The following is a 17,851-nucleotide window of genomic DNA, read 5'->3' on the forward strand; positions in this document are numbered from 1 at the left end:
AAAGCCGTGATGACACTGCCTTCGAGATGTTTCAGATGTTCACCACTTGCTGGGTGTGGTGGCACATGCTGCGTGAGCTCCAGGTCAGCCTGGTCTACAGAGTAAGTTCCAGGACAGCCAAGGTTGTTACACAGAGAAACCCTGTCTTGAAGGAAAATGAAGTTATTTTAGCAATAACCGTATAGCTAGCGTTGTCTGTGCACATGTGTTTATATGAAGAGAGAGGGATAGAAAGTCACTTGACAAATGGTGATCCCTGGTGGATCAGAAGGAAGGACACACAGACTGCACTGACATTTCCTGCAACTCTTGACTACATTTGAAATATTCTCAAAGTCAGAAATTTAAAATAAACCAAGGTCAACTGAAAGGCAGCGTCCTGGGGAGCCCCCTACAGACCAGGGAGTAGAGGCTCAGGAGGACCTTCAGAATCTGGGCAGAGACTTGGCCCCCAAGAAGGGATGGGATTTAAAACAGGTTTAAATGGCTTTATTTTCTCCATGATTTTTCCTCCCAAGAAGCCAATGTCCTTCTGATACTGATCAATCCCAGGATTTAGATCTAGGGAGTGACAGTGGGATTTGTGGTCTCCTCAAGTGATTAGAGAAGTTCTTCACTGGCTAGTGATGCCCACGACTGGCCTGTGTAGTCCGTCCAGGCCACAGTTCAAGGGACATGGCTTGAGACGGCTCTTCCCTCACGTGCAGTCACACAGCTCGCCTGAGTTCGAAGGCACAATCTGGATGGGACTTCTGGCACGTATGGTCACCTCCGATGATCTGCTCCAATGGCATCTGTGACTGTGGTAAAACCCCGCTCTCTGGAAAGAGAAGCAGCAGTGTGGTCACCGTGGGCACCTGGCTCACTACCCCAGCCCGCACACCTTGTGACCTCTACTCTACCCTCACCAAGGCAGCTGCGCAAATGTCCCCAGGCCTTCTGTGCAGGAAGGGAGGCAACTAACTATATCCTGTAGCTCCCAGAAAGACGCTGAGTCCATGTAAATTCATTACCTGCTTCTTTCTGCTAGGACTCCTCCATCCCAGGGGCCTGAGAAAGTGACAGGCCTTTCCTGGTAACCAGCACTGCCTCAGACTCATTCTGAATTCTCTTGGCACTGTTGGTCCTTGGTCAAAGGTGCAGCACAGAAATCTTCCCACCCTGCCATCAGCGTTTCCCTCCAGCCCTTTGGGGGTGCACAACAGACCAATGACAAGTGTCACTTTCTCATTTAACCTCTCTGGCCAACCTCCCTGTCTCAAGCTGCATCCAGCCCCACTCACTTTAGAAGGGCCTCTAGTTCACGCTTGACCCTGACCACGACTGGTGGTCCCAGGAAGATGAGGGCTGTGTAGAGCTGCACCAGGGAGGCCCCTGCCTGGATCTTCTCCAAGGCGTCCTGTCCACTGCTCACACCACCAACCCCGATAATGGGAATCCTGCCTGCAGAGAACATATAGCAACGCCAGGAAGGAAGGTGTAAGGACCCAGGTCTCCACCACGCCTCAGCCCCCAGTCCCAGCAAACACAGAGGACGCGTGAAGAACCCGGGCTCCACACATATCCAAAGCCACCTTGCCTTGGGTAAGGGCGTACATCTCCCGGATGGTCTGAGTCGACAGATCTCGGAGTGGCTTCCCACTCAGTCCTCCTGTCTCAGAGCGCAGAGCACCCTGGAGACCAACAGGGCGACTCACTGTGGTGTTTGTGACAATCAGTCCATCGATGCCCAGCTATAGTGTGAGAGAGAGAAACCGTCTCAAGCCATGGACCTGAGGGACTCAAAGAAATCAAGATTCTCACTAGCCTCACCTACATCTTGACTGGAGAAGCGGAGCCTCTCAGGGTGAGAAAGCAGCTGTCTCACACTGAGCCCATCACAGTGCCTAAGCAGGGTTGGCCCCTTAGAGCAAGCTGTCTGGAAGAATCAATCTTACCTGAGGCCCTCAGGCAGCATGAAGGAGAACCAGGATTTAAGTTAGGGCTGCTGGGCTCCTGTGTTCCCTCTTCCCTCCTTAGTCAGAGGCCTAGTGCTCAGACTAGCTGGAAAGGGGGGCAGACAGTGTTCCAGTCCCAGCTGAGGCTGGCAGAAAGACTAGCACATCCTTTCTGGGTGACGGTAGATCAGGAATAAGAAATAGACTCACGGGCTGGAGAGATGGCTCAGCCGTTAAAGGCTAGGCTCACAACCAGAAATATAAGAAATAGACTCACAAACATGTTTTTAAAATCACTGTTTGCCACCAGATGAATTCTGCAATGACAGACAGACAGACAGCCTTCCACATCACAGAAAGGAAGTTACCAACCAGGACACTCTAGGTTATCCCAGCAGGCAGGCAATGGACAATGAAGGCTGCCGCTGCCTCTGCCCTGCCCTGCCCTGCCCTGCCCTGCCCTGCCCTGCCCTGCCCCGCCCCGCCCCACCCTGACTCCAACCTCTCTCGCCACGCTGGCAATGTCCTCCTTGTCCTGGGCCGTGAGGTCAGGGGCAATCTTCACCAGCACTGCTGGTTTCCGTGTGCTCTTCAAGGCGTCCCTCTCCTGCAGCACCTAGGTTGACAGAGCCAGGGACCTCAGAGCACAGCCCAGCAGGGCAGATCAGTATTTTACATACAGTCAACCAGCACCAGCAATTCTCCCCTTGGGATAACTGCTCAAGGGTTTTCATTTTTGTTCCTGAAAACAAGCAAGGAAGTGCGTCCCAGTACTGCACAGTGGAAGGTCAACCCCATCCACACACAGTCCCGGGGGCACCGTGACACACGAGAACAGCTTCCTTAGTGGTCCTGAACCTCCTTGTGAAGAATGAAAAAGCCAGGCTGGGGAAAAGGAACATGCATGGCGTAATGACACACCTTGGACAGCAGGTGGCGCAGTTCGGTCTTCCCCTGTAGGCTCCTCAGACCAGCAGTGTTGGGGCTGGACACGTTTACCACCAGGTAGTCAGCCAAGGGGCCCAGGGTTCGAACACCCTCTGCATAGTCTGCAGCAGCATCCTCCGAAGTCTTATTCTTCCCCAGGTTTATTCCCAGAGGCAGCCCATCTGTAAATACCAAGTCTGTCCTCACAGTGTCCCAGGCAACACTTTAAGTACAGGATGGAAGTCCCCAAACCCGAACCTTCTTGAACCAGATGACAGAGATGGCGCACCACTCGTGCCTGGCGCAGCGAGCTGCCTGATGCCTGGGAACTAGCTTATCCACTCCGTGCACATGTGTGCACACTCGGCCTTTTCTCTTTTGACATTTAAATGGAGAAATTAGAAGGCCTAATACTAGAAGTAACAGAAAAACTATAGGAAGCTAAGCATAGTGGACACTTGTAATCTGTTCTTAGGAGGTACAGGCACGAAAATCAGTTCAAGGCCATCCTTAGCAACATAGTGCGTTCAAAGCCAACGTGGGCTACATGAGACGCAGTCTCAAACAAACAATAAAAAACTGCAGGGCCATGGATGTCATCTGGCGTTGGAGCACGTTCTTAGCTTACCCCTAACATCAGGCCCCCAAGGCAAAAGGGAGCTCCGGGAACTTAGTGAGACCCCATTCCCAGCAGATCACACAGATCCCCTCGGGGCGCCCACCACCCCATCCCCTCAGCTCCAGGAGGCAATGCAAACCCCCAAATCCCACGCATCAAGGAATCAGGTAGGCAACCTTCACTCTCCCTCCTGTCATCTCCTTTGTGGCCTCTCTTTCCTCTCTGTCCATCACCCCATGAGCGCACCCAGTCTCCTCCCTCATGTGGACCCTCTCAGCACCACTTTGTAGTTCACGCTCACTCCTCAGTGTCTGCTCCCAACACCCGGACACACTTTCTACCCGGGACCACCAGGGACCACACTGGCAGGATCTCAGAAGCATTCCCTACCAGGCAACCCATAGCCACCACACTCTCCTAGGAGGCAACAGAAACCAAGGAATGGAACACCAACCCAACAAAGGCAAGAGCAGAGGTCAGCACCTAGTATGACAGCCATCTCAGATCCAGGTGCCTAGATGCCAGCATAAAAACACAGTGACAGCCAGGATGCCATGTCTCCTCTAGAGCCCAGCAACCCTACCACACCAGGCCCTGAGAAATGCAAAATAGGGAAGCACAGACAAGGCCATCAGAACAGCTACTGGGATACGATCAAGGTCCTGCGAGGATGTGACTAGGCCCATAAAGGAAATCTATGAAACCCGTACAGGAGTGAAATAAAGAAAGCAGCTCAAAAACTAAAGAGGAAATGGAGTCAGGAAAGAAAACCCCAACTGAAGGAAATCTGGAAATCAAAAACTTAGGAACCAGAGCAGAAATCTCAGAAGCAAGCCTCCCTAATGCAATACAAGAGATGGAAGAGAAAATCTCAAACACTAAAGACAAGATAGGAGATGATACCTTTAGTCAAACAAAATGTTAACTCTAAAAAAATACCAGGCACAAAACAGCCAAGAACTCTGGGACACCATGAAACCAAATCTATGAATAACAGGGCTAGCAAAGGGAGAAGAAAGCCAGGTCAAAGGTACAGAAAAAATTCTCAACAAAATCATAGAAGAAAATTTACCTTGCCTGTCATGGTACATGAAGCAAGTAGACTGGACCGGAAAAAGAGTTCCACACTACACATAATAATCAAAAGACTTTTGTCTTTTGACAGAACAAAGAAAGAATAGCAAAAACTGTGAGGGAACTTCCAATCACAATGGATGGAGAAAGAAAGATGTTCCAAGACAAAACCAAACGTAAGCAGCATCTATACAAATCCAGCTCTGTAGAGGCCACTAGAAGGAAAACTTCAACCAGAGAGGTTAACCACACCCGAGAAAAACGCAAGAATAAACAATATCAGCCAGCAAATCAAAAGAATGGGGGGAACACGCACCACACCAACAAAACAACAGGAGATCACAAATGCTGACCATCGATACCTCTCAACATCAATGGCCTTCACTTCCCAATAAAAAAGACACGGACTAGCAGACTGAATTAAGAAACAAGATCCATCCTTCTGCTGCATCCAAGAAATATAGTTTAAAATCAAGGATAGACACCATCTCAGAGTAAAAGTATGGAAAAAGATATTCCAAGCAGATGGACCAAGGAAACAAGCAGGTGTAGACATTTTAATATATGACAAAATAGAATTCAAACTAAAATAATCAAAAGAGACAGGGAAGGACACTTACCGAAGGAAAGATTCACCAAGAACATTGCAATTGTTAACATCTGTGCACCAAATTCAAGGTGCACCCAAGTTCATAAAAGAAACACTACTGGAGTTGGGGATTTAGCTCAGCGGTAGAGCGCTTGCCAAGCAAGCGCAAGGCCCTGGGTTCGGTCCCCAGCTCCGAAAAAAAGAAAAAAGAACAAAAGAAAAAGAAACACTACTACAGCCTTAATCACATACTGACCCCTCACCAATTTACAGTGGGAGACTTTAAGACCCCACTCTTGCCAAGAGGCAGATCAACCAGACAAAAACAAAACAGAAAAATGCTGGAGTTAACTGATAGCATAAAACCAAACGGCCCTGGCAGGTATCTATAGAACATTTCATCCAAGCACAAAAGGATCTGCCCTCCTCTCAGCAACTCATGGAACTTTCGCTACACAAACATGGACACAAAGCAAGTCTCCACAGATGACAATGTCCTGTCAGACCACCATGGATTAAAGCTGGATATCAACACCATCAGAAACAAGAAAAAGCCTACACACTCATGGAAACTCAACAACTCTCTACTGAATGAAAAATGGATCAAGACAAAAATTTAAAACATCTTAGAATTGAATGAAAAAAAACACAACATAGTCAAACTTATGGGACACAATGAAGACGGTTCTAAGAACAAGTTCATAGTGAAGTGCCAACATTAAAAAAAAAAAAAAATAGAGATCTCATACTAGTAATTTAACAGCATACCTCAAAGCTCTAGAACAAAAAGAAGAAATCACACCCAAAAGTAATAATCAGACTCGGGGCTGAAATGAATGAAATAGAAACAAACAAAACCAATATAAAGACTCAGTGAACCAGAAGTTGAGAGTTTCTATGAGAAAATCGTAGGACTGACATAGTTATACAAACTAACTAAAAGGGAGAGAATCCAAATTAACAAAACGGAGATGAGGGGGCACCTTCCCACAGCCATTCACCTTCTTGGTCATCAGCTTAAAAGTGAGATGTGTGTAACTAATTTCCTAAGTGGGCTGGGGCACGGGACTAGACTAGTTATATAGGACAAGGTTTTGAAGCTTCTCGTGTAGCAGCCAACAGGCCAGGATCACGTGTAAGCCTTAGCATGAGACTGGATGGAGAGTGTGGGGCTCATGAAGGAACTGGACTTTCCTTAGTGGTCGCCTGTCCACACTGACAGGATGCTGGAGTCAGGAAAGGTTGACGTACTCTGTACAGAGCACCGTCTCTTCTATCAACCCCTGTCCTGTTTCTAGGAATGGTGCTGGCAAAGCTTCTAGAAGCTGCTAGCTGCAGCAATGGGCAGAGCAGGGACACAGGACTTGGCCTCAGTCCAGTGAATGCAAGGGCACAGAGTGAGGGTGAAGGGAGGACATGGGAGAATGGGCAGTAGAGCTCGCACACACAGCACTGCAGGCCCACACAGCACTGCAGGCCCACACAGCACTGCAGGCCCACACAGCACTGCAGGCCCACACAGCACTGCAGGCCCACACAGCACTGCAGGCTCACACAGCACTGCAGGCCCACACAGCACTGCAGGCCCACACAGCACTGCAGGCTCACACAGCACTGCAGGCACACACAGCACTGCAGGCCCACACAGCACTGCAGGCTCACACAGCACTGCAGGCCCACACAGCAGGCCCACACAGCACTGCAGGCTCACACAGCACTGCAGGCCCACACAGCACTGCAGGCTCACACAGCACTGCAGGCCCACACAGCACTGCAGGCCCACACAGCACTGCAGGCCCACACAGCACTGCAGGCCCACACAGCACTGCAGGCCCACACAGCACTGCAGGCCCACACAGCACTGCAGGCCCACACAGCACTGCAGGCCCACACAGCACTGCAGGCCCACACAGCACTGCAGGCATTAAAAAGAAGACATGGAAGAACATCATGCTTAGACTGTCAAGGTTCTGCAGAACCGCCAGGGTCTCTGGTTCTATCAAAGCCAGTGGGGTTTAAACACTGTCATGTCCTGCAACCCCCATCTGAACCTGCAAATGCTTCAGCCCCTTCTCCCTTAGCTCCTCAAATAAATGCAGGAGTCCTTCGGTTTCTCATCACGCTACAAGGACATCGAATGAGACTAAGATCTCCTGAAAGATATTCCAGAGGCAAACAAAGGAGAAAAGTCTCCATGGATTACAGAAGACACTAGGGGAGCCACGGGCTCCCCCAAAATGCACCTCAGAGAGCAGAGCAGACCACAGAGAACCACCTGGAGCATCCCCATGAAAAGCCATCAGAAGTGAAGTTTGTTTGGAAAGCGAGTCCTGAGGGCAGCCGGTCCCGAGCGAGCGGAAGGAATGTGACAGCCCTGTTTTAGCTTTAGCTCTCCCAGAATGCACTGTTAGTTAACACAGTGGACAGAAGGACAGCGGGGTGGGATGTGGGAAGGTGGCGCTTAGGTCCTGCTCACATCTTAGCTCACACATGCTCTCTGCTGACCTCCAAGCCCCCAAGCCAGGACACAACCTGGTGTTGGAGATCAGCAAGGTTCTGCTGAATTGTAACATTCATTTAATTTTTGAATTTTTTTTTTTTTTTTGAAGCTGTGGTGGAAGTTGGACAATCCCCCATGGGGAGGAGGCTGAGTTGATCTGTGTGGTCCTTTTTGTTAGTTTGTTTCCTATTTCTGAACACGTGCCCTTCCCTTATTTTCCCCATGTTTCTTTCAAACAGAGGAAGAAGACCCTCCCCCAACTCCTGGCTTTACCTGCAGTGAGCTGGGCCTGCTTCTGCTGTCTGGCCCGGAGCCTGTGTTCCACCACCGAGAGCCCATGGCTGTTGAATCCGTACCTGGTGCACATAAACCCACAGTGGGTGGGGTTAGAGGGTGACAATGTGGAAAAGGCACGGAGACCATCCCCATGCTGTCACCACTGGTTATTCTTCATTGTCAACTGATGTGACCATGAATCGTCATGGAAGCACACCTGTATGTCTGAGACGGTTTCCAAAAGTTAAATGAGCAGGAAGACCCACCATGAATGAAGGCAGCACCATCCCAAACTGAGTCAGAAGGAGAAGGTGACTCAGGAACCAGTTCTGTAGGTGCAAAGTGACCCACTGCCTCAGGCTCCTGCCACCGTGAGGGCTCGTGCCTCAAACTGAGAGCCGCGTAAACCCTCCATCCCTTAAGCCATTTTTATTGTTTCGTCCCAGCAACAAGACTGATAACTAACAGGGTCTGGACACATCGCTGTTGCTTACAGCCAGAAAACAGCATGAGCAGTGGCGTGAAGATCTGCTGACGTAGTAAATACTCACCCACCCCTTCAGCAGGTCTATACTGAACACATATCACATACATGAGCAAGAAAGCAAGGTGTACAAGTGCCCAAGAACACAGGCACCTATCCCTCACCACTCCCTGTGTCACAAGACTCTACTAAATGCCACTACCCTGAGACTGTAACAACCAATCAGAAACACATACCACTCCCAAAGATATCGGTCCCTGCCTGTAATACAACAGAAAGATCGGTGATTTGTAGGGAAGTTTCTGGAAACACGTAGTAGGAAGCACAGCCATAAGGCAGCCACAATCCCCACAAGGAAGCTCTCCAAAAATCACGCAGCAAAAAGTAGAAAGGTCTTCCCTCTGTGGTCTTACTAACTGCACAGAACAAAGCAAGCCTTTATACAGCTAGAAGGACTCCTCCTAAGAGCAGCTGTACATGGTGAACACCACAGCCTTGCTCATTGAAAGCAAGGGTGACCTGTGCAGGACCAGGGCTGCTGACAACATGTGGTCACAAGGCCAGGGTACTGGAGGACCACAAGCCCAAGGTACTGGAGGACCACAAGCCCAGGGTACTGGAGGACCACAAGCCCAGGGTACTGGAGGACCATGAGCCAAAAGAAAAAAAGGAGAATCGTTAACCAACGATTTTTACATTGACTGCAGGCCAACATAACTTTAGAATAAATTGTTTATAATTAAATTATATTATAGCCATTAGATTATTCTAAATTACATGTACAATCATTATATTCCTATAGGCCAGCAACAGACAATGGGGCAACAGTATTTTAAACACACTGTAAAGTCTGCTGTCCCATGTCTTCCCAAGCTGTTCTCTGTGACCAGCACCAACCCTCAGAAAAGCATCATCTGTTTTCCAAGGTTGGGCTGAGATCTCTGCCTGGTACACAGCAGATGTTCAAAAGGGCTCCTGAATAGTCACTGACAGAATACCCATCTAGCACTGCCACTCTCAATCCCTCACAACCCCTTCCTCAAGGGTCACATATCACATCTCCTGCATATCAGATATTCACATTACAATTCATAACAGCAGCAAAATTACAGTTATGAAATAGCAACGAAAATAATTTTATGGTTGTGGGAAAGGGGTCACCAGAACATGAGGAACTGTATTAGAGGGCTGTAGCATTAGGAAGGGTGAACCAGTGCTCTGTCGTATGAGAAAACACAAGGCGGTCTTCCATCAGAGATCCAGCAGGGGGAAAGAGAGCCCTGTGGTGCTGAGCCCCCACCTACCTGTTAATGACAGCTTGGTCCTCGGGGAGACGGAATACTCTGGGCCTGGGGTTTCCTTCCTGAGGCTGGGGAGTGACACTTCCTACCTCAACGAAACCAAAGCCCAGCTTGTAGAGTCCGTCCACAGCTTCACCGTTCTTGTCAAATCCTGCAGCAATTCCTACTGGATTTCGGAATTTATGGCCCAGGACTTTCACTTCCTGGGAAGGAGACAAAGTCAGAGGTATACAAGGCTACACCAAGTGGTCTCACAGCAGGGTTCTCAGCATCCTGTATCAGAATTCCCCTGGAGCTTGCTAAGATCCCAGAATAGGGATCTTCTGGAGGAAGGACGCTCTGAGGGGCTAGGCAGGTGTCCCAGTGCCTGCTGGAGTCTGACACCATGAGGTCTCCAGGCTGGGGGAGAGGGAGTGTCCCACCATAAGTAAACAGGAGACAGGAGCTATCTTGTACAATTACAGGCTATCTTCTTATCTGCTCAACCTGGTGACAGGCTTTGGGTCCTGCTTCTCTGATACCAATGGTGCAGCAAGCCTATAAGCAGTCTAGTACACAGCCCTAGCTGACCCTTCCTCTACAACGGGCAAAAAGCCAGCCCGTGGGCACCAGAGAGAGTTGGAGAGAGGACTGGCTCCAGTGAGCTCTTAGAGGTGAGGTGATTGTTTCCAAGGGAGAAGCCACAAGGCTCTCAAAGCAGAAGATGAGAGACCACAAGGAAAAGTAAGTGAGCACACAGCACTTCAGAACCATGAGGCAGCAAGTGCAGCTATAACTGGCCCTCTTTGAGGGTAGCTGTCTCAACCCTGGCTGCATGACTGGGTGCTGTCAAGCCTCTCTGAGACTATGGCTAAACTGGTCAAGCAGGAGGCCAGGGCAGCCAAGTGTTTCAAAAGCACCCCCACTTTCCCAGGAGAGTCGAACCGTGAAAGCGAACTGAGGAGTTAGGAAACAGCAAGGAACTAAAGAGGTAGATTGGGCTAAGAGTATCAGCCTGGCTGTGGAGGTGTAGGCCTCTGGGAATACAGTGGGATATACCACATGGTCTCAGTCGCTTGGGAAGTGAGCCTCAGAAATCATTTGAGCCCACAAGTTTGAGACCAACCTGGACAACATGGACCCATCTCAAAGGAAAAAAGGTGGCGTTCAGAGAAATGGTGGAAGAGGCACACTGCTCTGACATAACCCTGTCACCCAGGCCCTCTCACCTTCTGATTCCCCTTCACACTGGTTCCAAGGCTGTCAAACTCAGTCTGGGGGGAGCAAGGCTTTAAGAGAGAAATGTCCTTTCTGATCCTACAAAAGCCCTTTAGTGTTTGAGGCAAAACTGAACAGCTGCAGGAGACTGACTGCTATGGGATGAGAGGAACACTCAGGTATAGAAGGGAAACGCACACAACAAAGGGGCCCCGAGATTCTAAACAGTGACTCTTCCCCGAGGCAGGTCTGAGGGCATCTTGCTGGGTTCCCACATTCCAATCACTGCTGTCTCCCATCTGGTAAGACGTGCCTTAGAACTGCCAAGTGATTATGGGAAGCAGACGCCGGGAGGGTGGGTGCTTTCCCCTAAGTCTCCTGCTGACCACAGTGCAGCAATGGTGCCAGGTGGGCCAGAGGAATGAGCTGTGGCTGGGGCTAGAACTTAAGTCCTCAACCCCCCAGGATGATACAACATCCAGGGCCTGACTCTGGTGGGGAAAAAGAAAGGACCCGTCAGGCCAGGCTGTAGCACCCTCCCTACCAGGTCTTCACACCCAGACAGATGACATAATATCTACAGGTGACAGCCCTTCCCTGCTAACACTGTCCCCTGCATCCATTAGTTGTTTAATGACTCCAGATGTCCCTGCTCAGCCCCGGGATCTCAGCAATGCAGGACACTGGCCGAGGTTGGACACCGAAGTTAAGACTCCATGGTTTGAATCCTGACCCTGCCGCACACTAGTTGTGTGACTCTGGGCAAGTCATTTGCTTAGTCTGTACAGTGGTTTGCTCATCTGTAGACAGAGATGAGAACAGGACCTATCTCAAAGCATAGCTGTGAGGATTAAAGACTACACTTACGTGATGTTCTGTACACACAGGGTATAATAAAAGACGCTTTCTCAGTCTGGGCTCCAGGTTCCAGCTGCTCATGAGCCTGTAGCTCTCAAAAGCACAGTCACAGCAGAGAAGTGTACAAGTGCTGAATAGTGTGACCTCCCCGGGCACCTCGGCGTAACTCAGGGTGATCCAGGGGTACCTACCAGCATGTCGGAGTCCTGAAATGTAGCTCGAGGAAGGAGCCCCAGGGAGGTGACTCGAACAGCTAGCCGGTGGGCTGACTCCGGATCAAGCAGCCTCTGCAGACCCGGCATCAGGTACTTAGCATAGAAATGGTCATCCCCTGTGGCCGTCAGGTAAGAGGTGAAGAGAAGTCCTCCACCTCCAAGGATGATGACTGCATCCAGGGCCCGCTTCTAGTGGGGGAAAAGAAAGGACTCACAGGGACCCCCATCGGGACAGGCCACAGCACTCTTCCTGGCCCTTCACACCCACCCAGAGGACATAACATCTACACAAAGTGACAGCCCTTCTCTGCTTACACTGACCCCTTCATCTCCCGCCCACTCACACACCAGTCTTTATAGAGGTTGTATCCACATGCATTCCCAGGTTCTAGCCCTGAATATATTCAAGGGATCAGCTAGGTGATTTTCAAGATAAGCAGTACCGCCCCCTAGGGGCCATATGGGAAAATTTTACTAGTTAATGAAGGAACAGACTAACAGACTTGGTGTAGAGAAATCAGCCCTGTCAATATTATTCCTTGCTTAAAGCTGACACACTAATTTCTCTGTGTACTGTATGATGTTTGAACTTTGCTATTAATTATCTGAGCCAAGGGACAAGCTATAATTCACCACAAACACCAACTACCTCCCACATAATTTTACACACACAGAGAGACCTTTCCAGGAATGCTGGTACCTTGTAATTGAAGGACAACTGTACCGCTTACACAACACATTACCAAGAATAGCATCATTCCTCTAACCTCCACAGAAAGGGTATGATACCAAACCAGTGCACACCTGTGGCGATCATTTCTAAGTAGAGGCTTAAACACTTGACCATCTATATTATATAGGCGAGTGGTGTCCTGACTTCTACATACTAAAATGCATGTTTTCCTTTCTCCTTTTCTGTAGTAAGGAAGAGGTGATTGTTTATACTTTAAAATTATACCCAGAAGAGTTACTGGCCCGAAATATCATACGTGTATAATATAAAAGCGGTTGCAATATAAACATAGCTTCAGTCTTGTTGGGTAGAGAACCACAATCCTAGTTCAAAAGTGGTTCATTATGCCTTTCGTAGCTATCACTGCCAGACCATAAGTGGCTAATGCATTCGTTCAATCCTTCACCAAAGGCAAGCAAACCAGACTTGGTCCCCGTTCTTCAGGACAGTGTAGTCCAAGAGACAAATTAATGGCCACCTACATACAGAGCCATGACAAGTGACATAGAGGAACACATCATGAAAGGTTAAAACTAACTTTCAAATGTTACACACAAGCTAAAGAGGTTACTGTTGGAGGAGAGATCTCTAGGTGGGTGGAGCCAATGAGAAGGGCCAAAGGATGGAGGAGGGGGAGACCGCTGCTTGGAACTAAAAGGAAAGCATTGCTTTAAATGAGGCAGGAGAAATAAAAGAGGTATCAGCCAAAATTTGGTTAACAGATTTGGTTAAGTGCTGCTTTGCCAGAGGTATGGTTTGTTTCCAGCTCCCATGTCAGGCGGCTCACCGCTCACAACTCGAACTCAAATCATCTGGTCTCAGAGGGTACCTGCACTCACGTGCACATACGCACGTACGCTCACGTCTACACTTTTTTTTTTTAATGGGATTTGTCCACTAAACAAGGAAGTAGCGGATATGATCAGATTTGCCTGCAACACAAACCAAGTATTCATTCTCCCTCCTCGGGGAGTTTGCAGAAATAGCTCAAGGGTCAAGGACCAGTATCTGAGCACTTTTTCGAAACCTGGGACACAACTAAGGGCTCTTCACACGGGACTCCCATTTTGACCACACTTGATCTAGAAGGGTGGCCGTATGTCTTATTTCATTCCGCCTTGGGTGGGCCTTGTGTGTTCTCACAAAGGCCCGATACTAACTCAATTTAAAAATAAAAAATGCCCGCGATCGCTCACGCTCACTCTAACCTCTGCCCACACACACTTGCTTTTTGCATCCCCCTAGCTACGCACATGCAGGCCACACTTCAAGGGCTCCAGCCTTTCAGTTTCCCAGCCTCATCCCCTCCCTGCCTGTTATCCACACCACGAGTGAGCCTCCCCGCGCCCGACTCACTCTCAGCTGTCTCCACGCCATGCTTCTTCTGCCACCAAGCTCGCCTCTGCCTGCATTCCATTGGACAACTTGGGCTCGGCTCCACCTATCTCCCAAGCCAGCAATCCGGCCTGGCCACGCCCCTCGATGTTGATTGGAGAGCTGGACGCATGCGCTCTGCCGAGAGCTAAGCTCCGTGGCGGCACGTACCTAAGTTCTGTTTTGCCACTGTCACGCCTCCTAAGGAACGCTGCTCTGAAGTCGCACACCCTCCCTTCTGTACCTCAGTGAGGAGGAGGAGACTTGCAGAAACCTGGGGTAGGACGCCAACTCTCCGAAGACTGCAGACCAATCCCAGCGCCTGCCGGTGCGCACTACACTAATGTTTCCCTGCGCTTGGGAAGGAAACGAAGAACGATGCAGCCCCAAGGTTCCGCATGGTTTGTCTTTATGCCCGAACTGCGGTATGGCGTTCATAGGCCCTTCCTAAAACAGAAATCCTAAGAATTCTGTTTTATCAGGGCAGTGGTGGCGCCGGCCTTTAATCTCAGCACTCGGGAGGCAGAGGCAGACAGATCTCTCTGAGTTTGAGGACAGCCTGGTATACAGAATGGGTTCCAGAACAGTTAGGGCTAGCCTGGTCTTCAGAATGAGTTTCAGGACAGTCAGGGCCACTCAGAGAAACCCTGTCTCTACCCGGAAAAGGAAAAATAAATACTGTTTTACTGAGCACATTTATGCCATTACAATATAAACCATAAACACACAAAAATTTACTTGATGATTTAAAAAGTAAGTTCTGCCGTGTTGATAAGTAAATATGGTTTAATTTAATTTTTAAGATAACCATGGTGTAACCCAGGTTTCTCTAAAATAAACAATCCTCCTGCCTCGGCACCTAAGTGCCTCTGTGCCAAGTGTCCACAGAGGCCAGAAGGGGGCATCGAATCACCTGGAACTGGAGTTACTGATGGTTGGACCCTCACCCTCAGAGAGAAGAATCAGTGCTCTTAAACTGTTGAGCCTTCTCTCAAGCACCCACTCTGACCCTATTTGTACCGCTTCCCACTTGTCCCCTTCCTTTTCTGAAATAGTACTCCCCCACTTTAGGTCACAGTTTGGGGCGGGTTGCGGGAGGCTAGAAAGATAGTTCAGCAGTTAGCACCTGATGTTCGCGGAGGGGACCCAAGTGCCTTTGCCAGCATCCACATCGGGTAGCTCGATACCACCTTCTTGGTGGTAGCTCGATACCACCAGGATCACTTCTTCCGGGGCACTGTACTGGTTTCCACATAGCCACATGCAAGGGTGTGTTGTGTGTGTGTGTGTATACATAAATGATAAAAATAAATCCTTTTAAGATCTATATTCTGCATATGAGAAAAAAATATATTTGGCTGTCTGAGATTGGCTTGCTTCAGGTAACATGATCTCCAGTCCCATACTTTTTCCCGTAAATTATCTCATTTCATTCTTTTTAATGGCTGAATATTGTTTCATACCATAAATATAGATATGATGTTATCTTTATCCGTTCATCTGCTACTGATTCCTTAAGTTCAGTGTTGTGAATAGTGTTCCAAAAAAACGTAGTTGTACAGGTACCCCTTGTCACACGCTAACTTGGATTCCTTAGGAACTATACCTAAAAGTGACATATCTAGGAGTTTGGGTTGGTGATTGATAAAAAAAAAAAACTGTATGGTATTGGTACAGAGACAGGCAGGTAGATCAGTGGAATAGAATTGAAGACCCAGAAATGAACCCACACATCTATGGTCACTTGATCTTTGACAAAGGAGCTAAAACCATCAAATGGAAGAAAGATAGCATTTTCAATAAATGGTGCTGGTTCAACTGGAGGTCAGCATGTAGAAGAATGCAAATCGATCCATTCTTATTACCCTGTACAAAACTTAAGTGCAAATGGATCAAGGACCTCCACATCAAACCAGATACACTCAAACTAATAGGAAAAAAAGTGGGGAAGAGTCTCGAACACATGGGCACTGGGGAAAATTTCCTGAACAAAACACCCATGGCTTATGCTTTAAGATCAAGAATCAACAAATGGGGCCTCATAAAACTGCAAAGCTTCTGTAAGGCAAAGGACACTGTGGTTAGGACAAAATGGCAACCAACAGATTGGGAAAAGATCTTTACCAACCCTACATCTGATAGAGGGCTAATATTCAAAATATACAAAGAACTCAAGAAATTAGACTCCAGAGAGCCTATTAAAAATGGAGGCCAGAGGTAAACAAAGAATTCTCAGCTGAGGAATATCAAATGGCTGAGAAGTACTTAAAGAAATGTTTAATATCCTTAGTCATCAGGGAAATCCAAATCAAAATAACCCTGAGATCCCACCTCACACCAGTCAGAATGCCTAAGATAAAAAAAAACTCAGGTGACAACAGATGCTGGCGAGGATGTGGGAGAAAGAGGAACACTCCTCCATTGTTGGTGGGATTGCAAACTGGTACAGCCACTCTGGAAATCAGTCCAGAGGTTCCTCAGAAAATTGGACATTGCACTACCTGAGGACCCAGCTATACCTCTCCTGGGCATATACCCAAAAGATGATCCAACATATAACAAAGACACGTGCTCTACTATGTTCATAGCAGCCTTATGTATAATAGCCAGAAGCTGGAAAGAACCCAGATGCCCTTCAATAGAGGAATGGATACAGAAAATGTGGTCCATCTACACAATGGAGTACTACTCAGCTATCAAAAACAATGACTTCATGAAATTCATAAGCAAATGGAATGAACTAGAAAATCTTATCCTGAGTGAGGTAACCCAATCACAGAAAAACACACTTGGTATACACTCACTGACAAGTGGATATTAGCCCAAAAGCTCGAATTACCCAAGATACAATCCACAGACCACATGAAGCTCAAGAAGAAGGATGACCAAAGTGCAGATGCTTCGCTACTTCTTAAAAGGGTGAACAGAAATATTCATAGGAGGAGATATGGAGGCAAAGTTTGGAGTAGAGACTGAAGGAACAGCCATTCATAACCTGCCCCACATGTGGCCTATATATATACAGCCACCAAAACTAGATATGATTGATGAAGCTAAGAAGTACATGCTGACAGGAACTGGATATGGATGTTTCCTGAGAGACAGAAACAGAGCATGTCAAATACAGAGGCGAATGTAACAGCAAACCACTGAACTGAGAATGGGACACATGTTGGAGGAATTAGAGAAAGGATTGAAAGAGCTGAAGGGGTTTGCAACCCCATAAGAACAACAATGCCAACCAACCAGAGCTCCCAGGGACTAAAAACCACTACCCAAAGACTATACATGGACTGACCCCATGACTCCAGCTGCATATGTAGCAGAGGATGTCCTTGTTAGGCACCAATGGAAGGAGAAGACCTTGGTCCTACCAAGGTTGGATCCCCCAGTGGTAGGGGAATGTCAGGTGGGGGTGGGGGGTGGATGGAGAGGGGAACACCCTTACAGAAGAAGGGGAGAGGGATGGCATAGGGGGCTTATGTCCAGGAAACCAGGAAAGGGAATAACATTTGAAATGTAAATAAAAAATATCCAATAAAAGGGGGAAAAAAGAAAAAATTATGGGTTGGGGATTTAGCTCAGTGGTAGAGTGCTGGGTTCGGTCCTCAGCTCCGGAAAAAAAAGAAAGAAAAAAAGAAAAAAATTATTTTTCTTGGATATTTTATGTATTTACATTTCAAATCTTATCCCCTTTCCTATACCCCCTCTCCCATCCCCTCCTCCTATGAGGTTTTGTCTCTTTTTTTTAAGTAGTCACAGATGTT

The 17,851-nt window shown here is 48.2% G+C and overlaps 1 protein-coding gene across 1 annotated transcript; it reads right to left on the minus strand.

Moving 5' to 3' along the window:
* Positions 1 to 291: 291 nt before the first annotated feature.
* On the minus strand, positions 292 to 14,130 carry Dhodh (dihydroorotate dehydrogenase (quinone)). Its single transcript, XM_032887861.1, has 9 exons — positions 14,067 to 14,130; positions 11,954 to 12,166; positions 9,711 to 9,910; positions 7,920 to 8,002; positions 2,859 to 3,046; positions 2,440 to 2,553; positions 1,580 to 1,733; positions 1,284 to 1,443; positions 292 to 820 (listed from the first exon to the last, which is right to left on the minus strand). Exons 1-9 carry the CDS (start codon positions 14,085 to 14,087, stop codon positions 766 to 768), a joined length of 1,188 nt encoding a protein of 395 aa, XP_032743752.1. The 5' UTR covers positions 14,088 to 14,130; the 3' UTR covers positions 292 to 765.
* Positions 14,131 to 17,851: the final 3,721 nt, after the last annotated feature.

The sequence above is a fragment of the Rattus rattus genome, chromosome 17 (genome assembly GCF_011064425.1).
Source record: "Rattus rattus isolate New Zealand chromosome 17, Rrattus_CSIRO_v1, whole genome shotgun sequence".
NCBI lineage: Eukaryota > Metazoa > Chordata > Mammalia > Rodentia > Muridae > Rattus > Rattus rattus.

Excerpts from the sequence above, each read along its gene's own strand:
- Dhodh (XM_032887861.1), bottom strand. The coding sequence starts at position 14,087 with ATGGCGTGGAGACAGCTGAGA. Across the intron at positions 1,734-2,439 it reads TTGCCAGCGTGGCGAGAGAG|CTGGGCATCGATGGACTGAT; the intron begins GTTGGAGTCAGG and ends CTCACACTATAG. Across the intron at positions 1,444-1,579 it reads GATGTACGCCCTTACCCAAG|GCAGGATTCCCATTATCGGG; the intron begins GCAAGGTGGCTT and ends TGTTCTCTGCAG.